Below are 20163 nucleotides of genomic sequence, written 5' to 3'. Positions count from 1 at the left end.
CCTAAATAATATACAATTGCAATTTTTTTTGTAGCACCGCACACACACCCAAGAAGGCAGCTAAAACAGGAATTTCATGTGAATCATGAAGCTTTTCCCTTCTTCCCTACCACCATCTCGCAGAAGCAGCTACTTCTACTGACCTGGCACGAGCAGACAGAGCATCTGTCATTCTCCAGCACCCAAATCTGACCGTTGTGCTTGATTTTGTCTTCATGGATACAGTCTCCTGTGCAGTTCTTGCCATGGGGACATCGACAGTCATACCCACCATCCAAGTTAAAGCAAACAGTATCATTGGCACAGCTATGCCTTCCAGTTCCACATTCATCAATGTCTGCAAAAACATGCCACGTAATGCTCTTAGACTATATTCAATTAACAAAAATGTTCTTGCAGCAGTCGGCAGTCAATATAAATGATTCTTGGCCATTAAAGCCTTCAGCTGAAAATTAATTTGCACTTCACCAGAATGGGGAGAAATAACTTACAAGTTCACAAAAAAACATTTTTCAAGTCACAACAGCTTTTAAAACATGGTATTTTGAGTTTTCCCATTCATCTTTCTAAGTGAATTCCATTGAGTAAAGTAGTTAGAATAAAGAAATTATGGGAAACATAATAAAAATAATTCTCCGCTCCCTAGAGAGCATTAATTTGTGGCAACCATTCATGAGACATGCAGTTAAACAAGAAAAGCTGCAGAATCATGTTTTCGAAACCTTTCACTGGCTCTGTCTAGCAGATTTGAGTTCACTTGCTGTGAAGTTAATGTGAAAGGTGACGTCTGACCTGTAAGCTCATTTAAGCAAGCACACCGTGCTTTAAGTTCCATCATTAGGGTGTGCAAACGAGAATATTTTAATTATTCAGGTTGCAGTGACATCTATAGCCCTTGTGTCTAGCATAGAAAATAAAGAAAAAAAATAATGTCTCCAGTGAATAAAGGTGAAGGACTTCAAAACAATACTATCTCAAAGAATTCAAGAGTACCTTTAAAGGCCTGCTTCATCAAGGTGCACACAATTATTTTGCAAGGGCAAACTAGCAGCGCATGCTGCCTTCTATTTGAATAGTCTTTATTTAGCTTTTACATCTGTCCATATAGAGAAAACGTATCTGGGGAAAAAGCCTTGAAAGAGCACGAAGTAAGCAGCTCTATGCAATAAAAGGTAGAAAACAATAAAAGCGTAAGGACTAGATCTATGGCGATTGTAAACATTGCTACACTGACACAAATCTAAATACAGTTTCACAACAGCCTAGCCCAAGGTCTTAATTAGAGTTCATTAAAAAGTAGTGTTGTGATATTTAATTGTCCAATAGAACAATACAATAAAAAATAAGCAATATGGTCAAGCATGTATATTTCACCATCAGCACAAAAACTTAACAAAACACACAGCTTTGGGTTCAATAATAGAACTGAAACCTCCAATTCACCTCAAGCACATTCAGTTTAAAGCAAAATAACTCAATTATCCTTTCAATTCCAAGTGTGGGTGCAGTCAAAAAAAAAAAGTAAACAAGTTGCTAACATGAATATGAATTGAGATGAAAAACAGCAGGCAAATTATTAGAATTCCATTGTACAAATAAGCAGCATGGTGGGTTTCCTTCAAATACTGTGTACAATAACAGTGGCACCGTCTCAAAAAAAAAAAGCATGGCAAAATTACATGGGCTTATGGGAAGGATGAATAAAACGTCATTTGAGAAGAACTGAAAAGAAATGGATTGTTAATCTCTAAACAAAGAAGGAATATAAGAAAAAAAGATAATGAATACTCCAGAAAAGACATGTTGAGAGCTTTTGTTTTTCATGTTGCCTAACACACAAGACAGGGGACAGTGAATGAAACTGAAATACAACAGATTTAAGCCTGGTAAAAGGAAATAACTTTTCATAAAATGCATAGACAAACTATGACATCACTGCCATAGAATGTTAAGAGGGGGGAAAAAAATGCCTAGCCAAAAGTGTATGAAGCTAGAAAGAATATTCAATTTGAAATGCTAACAGGCTTTGGAAGAGAGACTACATTTCACGCACTAAGGTATATGGTGCCCGTATTCACATATCAGATAATCCAGAACAGATGAATCATCTCAGATCTCTACATCTTCTATACCTCATTGTTTTCAGAAGCATCTGTATTCAGCCACTGTTGCAATATGGTAGAAGATAACTGGGATCATGAACCTGATTCAGGGTGGCTGCTCGCATGGCCCTGAACAGCTGAAACATCATGGGCACATCAGACAGGGACACTCATTCCAGCAGTGAGGGCACAGAACGAGAGGAACAGGTGGCCCTGTGGGGGGTGTGCAACCTCCAGCCTTGAGGGTTTTTAGGCAAGTAGCTAACAGGAATGGTTTGAGTGATGCTGGTCTGGGCAAGGCAGAGGGATGGAAGAGCTTGTTCTCTCCTTCCTCTACTTTCTCTTAAATTCATGCTCAAAATCCTACAATCTGGCAGTTTAAGATCTCCATATACCCAGTCTAACTGGTTTGAAGTTATGCTATAAAGAGAACAAACACAAATCCTGTTTAAACATAATGATTGAGACTAACAGCAGGATTCCCTTTGTCAATGAAGTCACCTTTAATAAATGACTTTCTGACACTTGTGTTCATTTGTTTAAAACACCCTTTTGTACAAAGCTTTCACACAGCTAGTGTCATAAATGAATAATGTCACTTCTCAACAACCTGGCCGCTTAACTGAAAGCAGCCATATTTAATGAGATACTTGGACAAAGTTTAACTATCATGTAAATAACACCAGTTTCTTTCAAACAAGAACTGGTGACCCTACAAACACTAAGTCTGCATTTGGCACCTATGTACAAGTGCATTTCAATGTGCCCATGAGGAAAATGCTTCTGATGTTTGTTTTTCAACAAGGTTAACAGTTAGTGCAGTGTTACTGAAAACAAATGAGTTTTCATAATTGACTCTGGTATTGACCTGCGCTTACACAACATTGAAAACTTCTGAGAAATCCCAACCTTGTTTTTTTCAGTTGTTTGATTCAGGCAAATAGATGTTCTAGACAGGGCAATTTAAATATCCCTGGTCAAAGCAGGAGTTATTTAGGTTTTGATTCTAACTTAATCAGAAACAGCAGAGTGTTTATAACACAGCAAGAGAAACACAAACTTTGGATGCATGAAATTCTCTTCTGCATTATTCTTACACATCAAACTTCAGGCTTTATCTGCAAAGAACTTGCACATAAATCATCCATACCAAACAAAACTTTGTTCAGCTTTTTGACTTTGGATTTATAATGTATGGTGAATTATGTTACTGTTTTGTTTACAGTCATAACCAGGTCTCCAAACTCCATAACCATATGGACAGGCTATGCTGTCCTCTGCATATTTTGCGTCTGCAAAAGGAAGAGGGGAGGATTACAGGTTGTGTATTTCCAGTATATGCAGCCACAGAGGCATGTTATATTGCTCTCATATTGCTGGGTTTCACTTTGGTTTAAAAAAAAAAACAACAAACCAACACTTCAGGCTTTTCACAACACATTCTTTAGGAATCATGAAGCTTGACTGTTATGACATTAGAACATTAAGTCTCAAAAGACTTGGAAGTTTGCCTTAGTAAAAAACAGAAACAGAATGTAGCTAGTTATCTAGTGCAAAATTGAGGACCAGTTACTATTTACCTAACCTACATTAAAAATTAGAGTAGCTTTGATCTGGCACACTTCTAAGGATTTTCCTTTTCTCACCATCATCTGTGGGTACAAGTTAATGTTGCAATGACAAAGGAGTACCATGGATAAGAAGTGGTGATACATATTAGAAAAAGCTAGGAGTTAGCTGTGTCACAAGTAATTCCAATTTCTTGGAACAAATAGTCAAAGAATTCCAAAGGGACAAAGCACCTTATGACTTGGCCCTGAGCAGCGTGCAGGCCCTGATTCAAAATGTCTCTACTAAGCAACTACTCCGTATTGGGGACCAAAACTGACCACAATGTATGCAAGTCAAATAACTTTCAAGGAATTTAAAAGGCTGCAAAAAATCTCTCTGGTAGTGATTTTTTATTTTCAAAGGGGCAACTATGTAAAAATGATGAACTTTTAAAGATGAATTAAAACTAGTGGCCATAAGGATCACATGTTTTCAGACAGAAAGAAGTTTGCTTAAAGAGACTATATTATAGATTCAGAGTAAACGTATACTATACTAAGGAGAAATATTTTAAAGCGGGGGAACATTTAATATAATGTACTATTTTCATTTGAAAACTTCATGAACTCCTTTACATAATACATGCTCTTAAAGGAACTGTGTGCCATGGAATGAAAGAAGTCATTGACTCACATATTAATAGCAGGTTAATTAGTAAGAAATAAAAGGCAGGAATAAATGGTGAGGATGTCACAATGGTAAGTTGTCCCAGGGAAGTTCCCCAAGAACCTGTGCCAGAACATGTGCTGCCTGCTATGCTTAGTCATCTGGAGGAATGGATCAAAAGTGAGATGAAAAGGGCTGTTGATAAGAAAGTATTAAAAACAAAAAACTGACAGTGAAATATAGAAGTATTTCATGATACTGAGTAAACAATAATATGTCAGATGAGATTCAATCGTAAGGTGCATGGGTAAATACCCATTCAACAATAAATCAGTCTTCTAAATGTATTCTAGAAAGAGACCTTGGAGCTACTGTGGATGGCTCTAAATAATGACAGCTCATTAATATTTTGGGCAAAAAGCACAAATACAATATCGATAACAACGGATGTGAAAACTCACAATACATTCACAAGGAACATGAACAAGGCATAATTAGAAAATAACCTATTACACCTTGTTAAGTAGCGACATAGGGCCCAGAGATACATTCTGATACAGCTGATGGAAAGTTGCAACTTCCCCTTCTCTGATGAGCTACCCAGGCTTATATGCAGGATGTCCATATTAAGCCAAAAAAAGACTGCTCTGGACATGGCTTCCTAACAGAAGCATTCTGATATCAGTTAATGTGACATCTATGTAAAAAAAAAAAAAAAAATAAAAAAAAAAATAATATCTCTATCTCTATGATTGAGAAATATGCTGTTGGAAGAGATAGCTTGGGAGGGCAGACAGTTCCTTTGCTCTGAAGCAATGGATGTTTCTCAGATACTTTAGCTCTGAGGAGTAGCATTAGCTCAGCAAGGTGACAACATGAGGACACCTGAATATTTTTTGCCTAAGGCAAAACAGGAAGGAGTGCATTTGGTATAGAGCCCAAGCTCTTCTGAGCAGAAAGTTTGGTTTCTGTTTCCTGTCGCAAGTAAATCTATTGACTGATGTAGTAATTCTTCAAAGAGCAAGTGAATTGTGAATAATTTATTTGTGACTTCATGCAAGCCAGCTGTCAGAGTGCTTAGCAGATGTGGAAGATGAAGAGATGAGACTTCAGACACCACTAACACCAGCTTCACAGAAAAGTTGTTTCCTGATACAGTAAATGTGTTCAAATTACTGTTTTATAAAATGTAGTCGCTGAGTTTCTGTTTCATTAGTCCTTTTATAAAAGATGAGAATCTCTCACAATTTTGTACTCTGTTCACACTCCAGAATATTTAAAGTAATGTGTCTCCATATCTGCCGTCTGTCTGGTGATGTTTAAGTTGCATTCCCAAACTTAGCAATGAGGCCTTAATGCCTATAGCTCTGTTTGGGATGGATGGAAAAAAATCCCTTTATGGTTTTATTTGTTGACCTTTTAAGCTCATGAAAAAAGGTGAAAGGATTTTGATGGAGCTTCATGAGTGCTGGTTAGATTCCCTGCTGAAGAGGAGTGATTCTTTATTTCCTGTCACCTTAAGTGCTATCAATAACAAAGCTGCTGTTAAACATTACCAGCACTGTAGAAAGACCGAAGAGTAGGACTCCGAAATGACAGCAGTTTTCCAACTACAAGAAATTTCATGTACTAGTTAAAATACTGGATGTACTGTGAGATCCTGACAGTCAGAAATTCCTCTGCCTCCCAGATTCAGATACATGGATGCTGAAGTGACCATTTTGGACTTTGTCAATTCAGTAAGGCTGGAGAGCGTTCTTAGGCTTGTAATATGCCTCCATCCTTCATTATTCTTGATTGTTCAAGTAGATTGTTCCAGTAGAGCCCCAGCCCTCTGTGTTGTCAGGCAGCCTGCTCTATCACACAGAGAAGGAAGTGATTCTACTTCTGCAAGCAGGATGGCAGAAGCAGCACATAACACGACATTTCAGAACCTACACATTCAAATAAACCCTTGCAGCCAAAAGGATCCTTTTTGAATTGGGCATTCTGGATTGATGCTTTCCAATCCTTTCATTTGCAACTGTCTCATTTAAAGAATGTGGTACCTGCTGAGAGTGAAGGTATGCTGACCTCATATTCTGTATCAACAACAGCTGGTACCTGCCAGATACTCTTGGTAAGTCCTAGGACACTGCCTTAATTAGATGAGCTCTTCTTTGGACATGTAAGTATGCAAAATGTCCAACAGCTCATGAGGTATAACCTGCACTATTCTGGTACAAACCAATACAGCCTCTCTCTTGAACTGATTTTAGAAGCTTTTAGACATTGCAGGGGAAAAACTCAAAGGAATCAGGACCTTACACACAATTGCAGAGCAAATATTAACTGGCCTGAACTTTGTTACTTCAGGATTTTGTCCTCAGTGGTTCCCGTTTTTTAATGCAAGGAAGCTTGAGACTGCAGTATCTGCTATCTTAGCCCAGCTCTCTTTTATGAAATGGTACATGAGAAACAACCTTCAGAGCACTGATAAGACTGTGTAAAGAAACTATAAAGAAAAGCTGTAGGGGGGCAGCTAATATAACATGCCAAATGCTATATTTACATATATATAAAATCTAAGACTTCCCAAAGCCATGCAGTTCTCAAAGAATAAGTGGTTGATCTTTAACCACTTTTCTGGAAATAAGATGATGCATAACAGAAGTCTATTTCCAAGGGAAAAGCAGCAAGTGCTGGTAAAAGGTTGAAGCCCTACAGCTGCACTTCCCGTCGTTTCTTTCAGTAATTGTTATAGAGACCACAGGTCTACTCAGGAGTATAATGTGAAGCAAAACTAATAGCAAAGGAAACTTTAGGTCTTCCATTGCCTGTAGGTATAATAAAATGGGATTATAAATTCCTGTGTTCAAGTACATTAGTCAAAATACTCAATATTCTCAGTCATGTCAAAAAAGCAGCAGTAGCCAAGGTCAATATATGTGAATTCAGCGACTATTATTTAATTATCAAGCACTGACAAAGTCCAGTGCTACCAAGGAGTCCACCTCTAGCTTGGAATGTTTAGTACGATGTCCTAATGGGACCATTTCCTGCAAAACGGGTAGGTGCAGTTTTGGTATTCTGTTAAAATAAGGCTTTTAATGCAACAGTACCTTTCCAATACATAAAGGGGACCTACAAGAAAGCTAAAGAGGGACTTTTTACAAGGGCATGCAGTGACAGGACAAGGGGTAATGGCTTTAAACTGAAAGAGGGTAGATTTAGATTAGATACATGGAAGAAATTCTTCATTATGAGGATGGTGAGGCACTGAACAGATTGCTCAGAGAAGCTGCAGATGCCGCATCTCTGGAAGTGTTCAAGGCCAGGTTGGATGGGGCTTTAAGCAAGACTTGGGTCTGGTGGAAGGTGTCCCTGTTCATGGCTGGGGGTTTGGAACTAAATTATTTTTAAGGCCCCTTTTAACCCAAACCACTCTATGCTTCTGTGAAATGCTTCTGTGTTTCTGTGATCTTAACAGAGATGTTTCCACCTAAATCTTTAAAACAGAAGCTTTTGCTGAACAAAGCAATTTGTGGACTGACACAGGTCACAGAAATGGTTTCTGTAGTACTACCAGCACATGTCCAGGGGCACAGACAGACTCAGATTTGAGGCAGATAACAGAACAATCAAGAAAGAAAATATTTGAATCCACACTTCCTTGGCTTTTAAAGGTTTTCTCCACTAAAAGAGGCAACTTTCTTTAAAGCAACTGAAGTTTTCAAAAGACAAGTCAAAGACAAGCCTGTTTATGCACGCCACATGAACATTACTTCGAACTAGTAGTCTTAGAAAGCAAAGATGGACAAGCCCTTGAAGAACATTTCCTAATCCTCATGAGGTTTAAATTCTTCATTTCCCTAAGAAAGAAATCAAGGCAGGCCCATTTTCTCTTTCATGTAATTCAGCACTGCTCCTTCTACAGCTCTGCAAGTTGTAGTAGTTGCACAAGCCAGAAAGCTTTGGAGGTCACTGGTCCTGGATGCAGCAAGAAGTTCATACAGCTGCAGGTGGGAAGTGGAGAACTGAGATTTGAAATCTGAGATTATTTTAGCCTGGAAGCTGTTCCCCTCTTGCAATCCGTGTCTAAAAGACCATCCACAAACAGCTTAATCTAATCACCCCTAAATAGGGGATACTGAAGAAGTGACAAAAGAAATCCATTTTCTTATGTCTTTAAACCCAATAGGGGAATCTCTCACAGTGGAAAGATCTGACAGCAGAGAAATAAATTGCTTTTGCACTACTGTGCTCTGCTACCGGAAGTTCAACTTTCCATACTGCGATGGATTTTAGCCTGTTGCTTCATACTCTTCTCAGGTTTTATTTTCTGTCTGAGACAATAAAAAGTCATGCAGTAAGACTAACAAAATATCTAAACTTCCTCCCCATCTCAAGTTGCTAAGTATTCCAAAATTCAGAGCTGTAGTCAATTAAACTGAAAGTGTTCCACTGTTAGTGATTAGGGTTATCAGCAATGAAGATAGTTTCCTGGCATCTGTGATTTAATTCTAATTAATTGTTATCCTCTGTGTATGTTTAACAAAGAGCTGCTGGTGCTTTTTAGAAAAGGTCAAAATATTCCAATAATTGCCACTTCTGCACACATGTAGCACTCCCCATACTTCTTTTTCCTTGGCTTTTCATTTGCTCAGAAATTGCTGCTTAATTGTTGCTTGTTTGCACACGTTTTAACAGAGTCACTTTGTATCTCTTGAGATAGCATGTGCCAAACCACTATCTTCAACCCATGAGACAAATGTTATATTGACATTGAAGATAAAACTTGGGGTATTGAGAATATTTCCAGAAGTGCCTGGCTAGAGTATTAGCTGCGCAGCCTGTGACAGAAGAGCAACGTTGTAATCAGAGGGATCACAACTTCTTCTTTGCACCTTCTTGTACTAACACCTGGCCAGCTAACACTGACATTTAGTTAGTTCTTGACAAAGAAAGTTGACTTATGAAAGCAGTGGCTAACTCAAATTGCTGATTCCTCCTGGGAATACAGGTTTTCAGCTGTGGCGAAAATGTGTTGAAATAAAGTATTGATGACGGGGATACTGAAAAGGTCATTCTCACTCCTGGAGAACTGTCTGTGTGTCTGCCTTAGTGAAATTAATTCAATTGCTTCCCTTTGGGACTGATACAGCCCACCAATGTGAGTTTAAACAGCCAGGCAGGAAAGCTTACACTCTGTGAACACTGAATATTTCAGCACTCAGAGACAGAAGGGAGAAAGACTCCTAATTTTGCCCTAAGTAGTCCATGGCAAAAAAGACTGGTTTGTTGTCTTATTTAAAAGCAGCAGCATGCCGTATCTTAAGAGCTGAATAACATTTCATACTAAGAGATCTGCATCTGAAAATAACTGCACTCGTACTAATCTGCTGTTGTTTCTATCATTCATAAAAAAAGAAAACCTTCCCATGTCCTTGTCTCCTGTTACTCTCTGGCCCCCTGTACCTTGTCCCAACCCTAAGTGCACCAAGCTTACCAGTTTGTAAGGTTGTTCTTCAAACTGCAGCCTTATACAAGCAGTTAGCCTATGCACAGGTAAAGTACCACAGTCTTAACCTATGTGTGGGTAAGGGTCTCAGGGCCACTTAATAATTCTTTGCAATGGGAAATATTTTCATCACAGTCTATTTCAGTGTACAAGGAATGAAGTGGAGGAAGTGACGTCTGGACTGAGGCCCATTTCTACATATAAAGAATCTGACATAGAAAGAGATGACTGCAGAGTGACAGATTACAGTGCATGCTATCAGCCCATGGGAAATCACTTATGCAAGGACTATACACAGAAGCAGATGTGGGGCCAGAGAAACTACGTTTTAAGCACAATGCCTGACTTCACATATTATCTTAGCAAACCATAGAAATGGCCCCTAATGCACCACTGTATGTTAGAAATATTCATCCTTTATATTCTTTTGCCTTTGGTTTATGAGGCTTATGTAGACTACAATTGCTCTGGATCAAGGTTTAACTTTCATTGATAGTGCCCAAGACAATACTTGACCAGGACAGTCAGAGATACTGGACATTACTGTAACGCGATCCGTAACATTACCCCATCATTTTTTAGATACTGACCTTCACAGGATTCTCCACTTGGTGAAAACATCCCATTGTCATGGTAGCCATCTCTGCATTCACAGTGGTACCAGCCAGGCAGGTTAATGCAGTTAGCACGGCTGTCACACTGAACAAAGCCATCTGAGCATTCATCAATGTCTGTTTGGCAAGAACAACAAAAAAGTTGAAAATTCACACAGAGGAAATTGTTACATTCATTTGACGGAAGAAAAATGTCTCTGGTATTTCTGGGTTTCACAGAAGTATATACACTACTGACACTTAAATTTCCATAATTATCTGCAGCTAAGTTTAGAATCATTTCCATAAAAGGTCTTGGCTAACAGTATTGGCTCTGCTAATCCCTATTTACTCTTTACATTTTACCAACTCATTTTGTCAAAATACGTGATAGGTAATCTGACATCTCCATAAGTTGTGCACAGTATGAAGAAAGGAATTGGATCCCAGTTTAAATAATAAGATGTTAACCCTTAGATCAGTGCAGGCTACCTGATAAAGATTGCTTCTGCAGGCATATCAAAACAAATACTTGCCCTGGTCCTTGCTTATGCTCTTGGTGACACTTATTTTAGGTTAGTAGGGCTTCCCTATCTTGCAGAGTTCCTGTTGACTTACACCAGTGTCACCAACTCTCAACATAATTGACTGTTGTCTCCTCTCTCACTATCAAAAAGAGCAGCTGGGATTCCAAACAAATGCTGAGACCCTAACGATGAAATACAAATCATTCTCCTCCGCCTGATAATTCCTTTTGGATGTGTGTTCATTAATTTCCACTGACTAGAGTTTACAGTAAAAACTCACCAAAGAATGGATTTCTGGATGCACTCACTAGATCCAAAATTCACCTAAGCATGTCCTGCAGACACTTGAACTCATGGACTCACCAGAGACGCAGAGAACTTTCTGACAAGTTCATTTCCAGCACATTCAGTTACGCAATAACCTGTACTAAGGAATAGGTTCCGGAGTGTGAGTGCTGTTAACAGTCAGAGAGTACCAGGACTATGGAGTTTAAGGGGAATAAAAATGCGTCCTTTCTTATTATATGTACCGCATTATCACTGTGTTTTGTACCAGAGGTAGCACACCTAATTGAGCAGCAAGCTGACTGAGTGGTGCCTATGGAACTGGCATCGAGGGAGATGCAACGCACGCAAAGTGCCTTCAGAAACAAAAAAATTTAAACCCCCCACCATGAGTTTGAATACTGATACAATGAATAATAATAATATAACAAATAGTGAATAATAAATTATAATAATGAATAATAAGCCCTCAGTGTATGGGCCATTCTGGCCAAAGTAGGGATTCAATCTTTTTTTAAAAGATTGAATCTTTAAAACTAAGAACTAAAATGACAAATCAAGACTCAAGCTCTTAAAAGTACTTCAGCAGTTGATCTAGTATCCTCCAGGATGCAGCTACAAAGGAGAGGTGTGGTATGATCGCTGAGATATATGTAAAATATGCGAAATTCTGACCATAGTTCCTGTTTGCTCCCATTTATGTCATCTCTTATTTTCACAGGAGAAACTGTAAACTGGCTAAGAAAAACAATTGTGAGCTGAAATAAGGACACAAATCTCTTTTCTGGGAATAATAATCTGTGCATAGATAAAGATATACTCCCTCTAGCCTTTTATGAAATCTATTAAAAAATAAACTTAAAAAAACTAAAGGCTTACTTATCAATTGAAAACACTTTGTTCCATATTTGAAGGAAAGAAAATTATTGACTACATGGGGGACACCTGCATATACTGTCAGGTTTTGCTCAGTCACCCACATTTAGTCTTGAGTTGCTTTTTTCTTCTACATGCCAGGGGGTAGGTGGGATGTGCTCTGGGTATTTTATTTACATGCTAAATAAAATGTATTTGTAATTTCTTTGGAACAACTGTACAACAATATAACAAGTGTAGTGGTTTTTAAAAGTTTTACAGTTATCTGATGAAATTTCATTAGAAAATTTCATTATCACGTCTCAGTCTGATTTTCTATCAACAGTTTCTCTGGCTGGGCATGTCTGGTGTACATTCCAGTATTTATGACAATGAAAATTACCAGTACTCTGGCTAGAATATTGCACTAAGCATGTATTTTTGCTGCTTTGTATACGACAAATTAAGCCATAGCTCTCTATTGATTTAAAACACAGAATTTTCAACTCCACTATGAATTCCAGGAAAATCATCCAAGTAGACCTGCTGCAGGACTGAGAAATGCCAGACCTTTACCACCTTCTGCTGCTCCATGTGTCTCTCTCTCAATCAGTATAAACTCTGGCCTTTTTCTTGTGAGCAGCCAGTACCCAGTGGGACCTCAGAGGTGTTTGAGAGATCAGAGGCAGATCAATGAAAATTATGTTACTGTGGTGAGAAAAGGCTGGTTTGCAGTCTGTGCCTTATCTACTGCTATTCACTCAGATACTCGCAGATTACTTGAGAAAAAGGAAAGGAAAAGAAGAAAGGGCTACAATCTACAAGCTCCCTTACCACGGGGGAATATGTTGCCTGGCAGAACAGAATGTAAGTTACTGTGCTAAACGCTTGGGATCACCTGGTCAGTATAAGATAACTTGTTGGGTTTGGCCAAAGCTACAAGCCCCAGAGAATCAATGAAGCATGTCTCCTCAGAAGCTGAAAGAGCAGAACTGCTCTTCAGACTCGATGTAAAACTTCATACTTGCTACTTAATAATGTGCATTAAGGCACTGCATGGCATATATTTCTTCTTTGGGAAAGTGGAATCTATTTATTGGTGATGAGTTGGAGAAATAGTGTTATTCAGGCCAAAGTAACAGATATGAATTAAAGAAAGCCCATATTCCCCTCTTCAGGAGACTTTATTTGTGAGTCTGTAAGCCTTATAATTATAAGCACAGTATTGCAGGCACAGGCTGAATGCATTCTGATGAATTCACTTGCTGATTACGCACGAAAAACAAGCCTTGAATGTCACATCAGTATTGGTAAACTGACAACAAAACCAGCTTTTCTGTATTTATTTGCAACTAGCTGACAAACCTAGATCACAAGAAATATTACTTGGGATGAAGTGCTTTTACAGATGCCAATAAAAAAAGAAGTACAATCTTCTAGTTTTGTTATGGCTGCATGCAATGTTGAGTGAGGTTATGTAAGAAACCCTTCCACAAAAAGCATGGATGGAAGCAAACTGCTGGTCTTTAAGAAATGTCCTATTCTTGACAGATTGTTTGCCTGGAACCATTGCTGCACTGATGCTGAATAATCTATTACTCCTTACACGACTTTTCAGCAAACAAAAGAAATCCAAAACAATTTTCCTCAGCACTAACTTTTTAGGCAAATGACATTTTACAGCACGTGCTAGTGAGTTTCAGAATATATGTCTTCCTTATGCACAGAATTTTGTTCTACATCTCCCAGCTAATGCTGATCATTAATTCTAGCAGAGACTTCCTCTGTAATAGGACAAAATATAACTGTCACAACTCTGTTAAACAAGAAAAAAAAGCAGAAATGTGTTTTGCAGAGCTAAAGCACTGATTTCATGGAAAATTTTCTTGACATTTGGATAAAAGGATTGCTATTTTCATATGGGCATAGCATTGCTCAGGAAGTGCTGCAAAAGTTATCTACAACTGAAATTATCTTATTAGTATGGGAAAAGCAGCCAGAAATAATTATTCTCTGTCCTATGGTGAAACATCCTCTGATGAATCATCTTGCAGCTGCTCAGTCAGAGGTGTGAGCTGACAAGAGAAGAAAAACTGATTGAAGTTTTGCTTGGCCAGTGGCTATGGCATATCAGTGGGCTATATGGAACATTAACAGCACTAATGAAGTCCTGTTTGATGCTGTACTAGAATGGCAGGAAAAATGAAATATTACTCTATAGAAGGAAGTTACTGACAAGCTTTGTATTTCCATTTATGAAAGAAATTAAACAAAATGTTTAAGTACAAGGAAAGGAGGGATTTATTTTTTTTTTCCAATAGCTGGTGATGACATTCTTAAGCAGGAAAAAAATAAAACAGACACCTTATTCTGAGTATGCAAGTTCTGTCCTTTAACTGGCTATAAGAAGCTGTGGAAACATTGCGGGGCGGGGAGGGGGGCATTTAAGAAGAAAAAACAACAAACAAACAAACAAACAAAAGCATCCCCATCCAGGAAGGAAAATAGAGTATCATATGTGTGATGGACCAGAGCAATCTCAACCTGGCCCTGCTCCAATTAATTTATGGCAGAAGTCCTACACAACTCCTATTGACTATCATGGAGGTGGCATTTTCTCGATTTTTTTTCTATTTTTCTCTTTCCTTTTCTAATAAAGAGCACAACTGCACATACCAAATCTGCCACCCCACTGATACAAGTGGGCAGGCTTGGAACAGAAACTAATACTAAGACAGTTGCTGGAAATAACCTTCACCCCAAGCTGGAGAGCAGCTGCACAGCTGTACTGAAGCACTTGAGCACCTCCTGCTCTGGCTGCACTTCACCCTATGGCATTTGCACAGCAGAAGATTTGTGATTTCAGCTCTTGAAACACTGTGACTGCTGAACACACAAACACCTGTAAGGCTGTGAGCCCACAAAACACCAGGAACATGGGGACTCTCCTTGCCCTGTGTAACTCATGGTGCACTCATGGCAATACTGTACATACCCCACTACCACAAAGCAGGGTAACTGATTATTACGCACTTGGGTTGTACATAATTTGCATTTCGAATACTCAGGTTTTCTCCTGTGCATTTTTCTTAAGCTGAAATCAGGCAGCCTATTTATTTCCCTATTTTGTTACTCGTTTTTCAACTGGAAAAAAACCCAGGTTTTTTTTTTCCTAACTGGAGCCCCACTCTAACCAAGTAGACACACTGTCACTGGCATTTTGAAAGTAAGTGCTGTATACACTAATCTCCCCTTGACATGAAAAAAAACCCTTGCTCTTCCAAATCAGCTTCTTTATACCTCAGCATCACTCATTTCCTGAACTGCAGCAACAGTTCCAGCTATCACACCCCTTGCTCTTGGGGAAACTGAGAAAACTCTGCTCCCTGAAGAGTAAAATAAGATCATTAGCAAATTATCCACTGGTACAGTAAGAAAAAAAAAGGAAAGCTAGCTGTCTGATGAATATTATTAGAGAATTTCTGTATAATAAGAGCTTTTGAAGATTGAAAGTGGTATAAAATTGCCAATTTGAAAGATAGCAGTGCTCTTTCATCTAGCAATAGGACCAAGCTCTCTAATGTGGTCAAGCTGCACTCAACAAAGAACCACGGTGTGGGAGAAGAGGATGGGGGTTTATACCATTTTATTTTACTCACTTCAAGACTGAAATATTAATCATCAAATCCTCCTCTCAGAAAAGCCTGTATGTCATCATCAAGCACAAAGTTATAAAGACAGAGAGCACAACTCAGTCCTAAAAGCCTTTCTTTCATAAAATGCTTTATCCAGGTCAATACAAACCAAAGCCCCAGTAGCCCTCTTCTGTCAAGAAGGCAATACCACAGATTGGCAGCTGTCAATACCTAGAATTTAGTTGTTTTCCATCCTGCAAGTTCTTCTAGGACAGTATAATATGTGGCACTCAGCTAAGACTGCCATTTAATAGAGATTCCTAATTATAATAATCTGTCCAAGTGCTAATCGGGTTATTATCACTGGATATATTTATAAAAAATAATGACAAGCCACCAAATTCCATAATGTTCAGTCACTACTGACTTAGACTAAATTTGAGATCTTATTTCAAAGGCAACAGCCTTTCCAGCCTAATGATAACCTTCAAAGCCACCCACATTCCAGCCCCATACAGAGTAGAAGTGCAAACACTGAAGGAAAAATAATTTCAGAAACAGATCAGTGAAGAAATGATATAGGAGACTATGAAGCTGTTTAAAAGATAAATCTTCAATGTTTTTTTCCAATGGTACATTAGGAACAGTCAGACTCTAATATTTCTCTGCATATGTCAATACATTTTCAAGGATGTTATGTCTGCCTTGGATATAAAAGATTATGTCCCAGCTATTCAGACTTAAACTCAGATAACAGAATACCCAGTAGGATTATGATGATGTCTCAATTATCTGATTTTAGTAAATACATATGCAAGGCAGAAAAGGCCTTATTCAGTAGGACAAAATGAAAGTTCACTCTACTGCATAATGTATTTGCTGTCAAAATTCAATTTTCTGGAGTAGTTTGGAAAACAGTTCATTATATCTACTGCAAGTTCTAGAGTCCCATCTCTCACATTTAAGGAGAGAAAAGTGTTTATGTTGGTTTTCATGTGACAGCAGATTTTAATATGATGACACTTGAGGAGACCTTGCTGTTCAATCAGAACTTTCATTTGAGATCTTATGCAAAAACAGGTCCCAGTGGAGAAATATAAGAGCCTGGAACTAGTTTGATATACTGGAGCTAGCTTGTTGATAAAACAAAGTATAATCTTTTGGGATTTGAATCCCACTACATTCGCATATATCGCATGCATACAAATATCACAGAGAGGAATAATAAAATAATAAAAAAAAAAAAAAAAAAAGGACAAACCCAAGAATACAGAAACTGAGACTGCTGAAATAACCCAGGAATGTATCAATTACACCAGAAAAATTAGTTGTTTAGAGTGCCTTTGAAATCTGTTTTGTAAAGCCTGATCACCTCCTTTCTTCTAACACTGCTGATTAGAAGGACCTTTCTTCCTTGCTCAATAGAAGTCCTGGTGCCTGATTTTGTTTCAGTCTCACTGTAATTTGTTCAGCATCCAGTAATTCTTTAAAGATAAGATATCATGTCATGAGTACTAGGATAAACTTTCACTGTACAAGTTCTCACATCATAGTTTTCACTAAACCATAGAATATTCTTGAATTTAAATGCATTTGCATCCCAACATTTGATTCAGTTACAAGTTTAAATCATGATTACAGCTGGCCTGTGGGGCACAGCTAAGAGAAGAGTCACCCACAATTTTATCCTAACATAATGTAATTCCAGGAGCAAAAGGACCCAGATGATATAGCCTTAGAAACATCAGATGCATCCTTCAAAGAAGAGTGAAGACTATGGCCTTTCCTCTTTCTGCTCCCCTGGACAATGAATTAGGCCCATGTCAGAAAAAATGCACTTTGAATGCCTTTGGAGTTGCTGCTTCTATCTCTACATCGTCCAGGTCTAGTAGAAATCCTAGCTGAATCACCTTAAAACCATCATCTGTCTCAAAGGGCAGGAAGCTAGAGCTGGGGCTATAAATGTCCCATTAAAAATTGCTTCAACAGGTTGAGTCAGTGCTGCAGATACATTCTTCACTAAAAATTTCCAATTGTCATGTTGCACAAAAAAATAACTATTGTTAAAACAAATCTCTTTTTTCTCTTTTTTTTTAAATCCTAGCAAGAGCATGATTGCATTTTTTAAAGTGCTCTGTCCATGGAAAACTAATTTAGTTCCATTAATGAAAAGGAAGAAAAATGTGATTGAGGATGTAATACAGAATTATAGTTCATTAATTCTTCAAGTATGTAATTTTCCAGGCTCCTGATCCCCCATTGATTTCTGCACACCCCCATAGGTCCTGCTAAATGCCAGCAAAAAGAAATTCAGTCATGTTGTTATTTCATGTGTGGCAGCGGTGGCGCTGCAAAATTACACAGAAACGTTATGAAAGGAAATTTTCCACTGATTGCTTCACCATGCAGCCCTGTTAAACAATTCTTTCCTGTCAAAAATTGATCAATCACAGACCTCACCAAAACCTGAAACTACGACAGTCTCTCATTATATATCCAATATCATCAAAGGAGGTGACATTTGTAACAACTGAAGATGATAATTCAGAACACCTAATTAGCCATGATGAACTAGGTGCATCCATGAACATTGTAAAAAAAGCAACAAGATTCTGTGAAACCAATCGTGTCAATCCCCATTAGAAAGAATAATTGAGAGGAACTGGGCCCCTATTTCTAGTTGTTGACAAAGATGTGGTTTTGCTTTCACTTCGTCCATCATTCTCAGTACAGCACCTCATCTTAACTGCAACACATGTTTCTGTTGCCTCATTAGCCCTATCTTGAAAAAGAAAAGTAATTATTTTCTTCAAGATAGCAAAAGCACTTTTAGACCTTGAAATACACTGACAAACCTATTGCAGATATGCACCAGTGTTCAAAAGTTATGCAGTTCCATTTGCACCTTAGGAACAGGACTAACAGTGGTGCTATCAGTAAATGTGTCAGTTGTTGGGTAACAGTGGCCACGTGCTAAGCAAAAGAAAAATAACTTATCTGAAAGGAGAAGGGGTCTTTTGGCCAGCTCTTACTTTTTTCCTAAGGGGTGGGAATGAAGGCTCTATTTGCGCAGATTCACTGATCTTGAGTTTCAAGTGAGGAGTCAATGCAGTCATAACCATGAGTTATGACTTTTACATACCCCAACCAAGGATGCAACTGGCACATTCTCAGCTTAGTTTGCGTTCAGCTTTGCCAAATGTTGTTTCAGGTCAGCTCTGGTATGAATTATAGTAAATTTCCAAGTATTTAGTTCAAAGGCCACCCAAGGAAAACAAACAAAAGAACCCACAAAGCAACTCAAAGTTTTGGCTAGGAATTGATTTGACACCATGATCTGAACTTGGTCTTCTACCCTTTGGTCAGGGTATCATGCCTGTTATACGTGTGCTTAAGTTTAAAACATTCTTACCTACATTTTCTTACCAGTAACTTGTTACCACAACTCTCAGTCCATAAACCAGTGGCCATTAACTTACATTGCTGTTCCTGAAGTGTAAAATCATGTGGTGATTATACAAAATTGCTGAAGCACAGAAAAGGAAAAAAAACCCCACACTATTCCTTTGCTTGGGCTATAAACATATCACTGGCATATATCTGCAGAGACTGCAGACTCCCTCATGCTGACAGCTAGACGAAGGGCTCCATAGGGATATAGGGCAATGATTGGCAGTGTTATAGATTTTAATTCCACTAATAGTTGAATGGCTCGTAATTCATGAAAGAGTGAGCTTATAGTGAGTGATGAAGGTCATCCCTATCTCCTGTACATAACAGAAGGAAATTATATTATAATGCTGCCCAGCTGCACTATTCACATTCTATTTATAGCCCACTGTATTTTAAGAACCTAATCGAGATTTTCGTTTTCATGTTTACTAAAGGAGGTTCTTTCCCATAGTAAATAATAGCTAAATATTGGATGCATTTTGGTGTTTTTAACAAACAACAAAAAAATCCTTTCTTCTCAAATCTCTTTTCTAGCACTCTCCATTTTTTTTTTCTTTTTAGTTTTTTTTGTTTCTTTGTTTGTTTGTTTTTTTTTTAAGCTGCTATATGTAGGATTGTAGTGTTGCAACAAGTTACAGAAAATATAAAAAGATAAGTACCAGTATTTGGCTCTCTAGCAGAGATAAAGTGATTTAAAAGTTATTTAAAACTGACAAGGGTTCTGAGAGAGGAAAGAAAGAATATGCACCCAAGAAACTGTGTCAGGCAAAGAAAATAAGGGAGAAAAAGATACAGAAGGATGAAGCAGCAAAGCGCTTTAATCCACAAAACAGAAAAGGTGAGGTAGGTAGGGTTTGTGCCAAAATCCAGAATGCTCATCAAACTCAATATGGGCTTTTTTTACTTAATTTCTGTCAAAGATTTCCTTCGTGAATAAATATAAGTAAAAATGGAAAGCACCAGCCTCTGTCTAACTGCTCATTTTTGAGCTTATTT

General features: G+C 38.1%; 1 protein-coding gene across 2 annotated transcripts in view; it reads right to left on the bottom strand.

Annotated features, from left to right (window-relative positions):
* NELL2 (neural EGFL like 2) overlaps positions 1–20163 on the bottom strand; it is a 156511-nt gene that overhangs the window by 7582 nt on the left and 128766 nt on the right. For both annotated transcript variants that reach the window (XM_005499911.3, XM_021284094.2), the window contains exons 16-17: positions 10410–10550; positions 144–337 (exon numbers count right to left, since the gene is read on the bottom strand). In XM_005499911.3, coding sequence (XP_005499968.1) covers positions 144–337; positions 10410–10550 — 335 coding nt within the window. The remainder of the gene's footprint in view (positions 1–143; positions 338–10409; positions 10551–20163) is intronic.

This window comes from Columba livia, chromosome 1 (assembly GCF_036013475.1).
Source record: "Columba livia isolate bColLiv1 breed racing homer chromosome 1, bColLiv1.pat.W.v2, whole genome shotgun sequence".
Taxonomy (NCBI): Eukaryota; Metazoa; Chordata; class Aves; order Columbiformes; family Columbidae; genus Columba; species Columba livia.
Note: the sequence above shows the minus strand (reverse complement) of the source record. Positions and strands in the feature narration are given on the sequence as shown.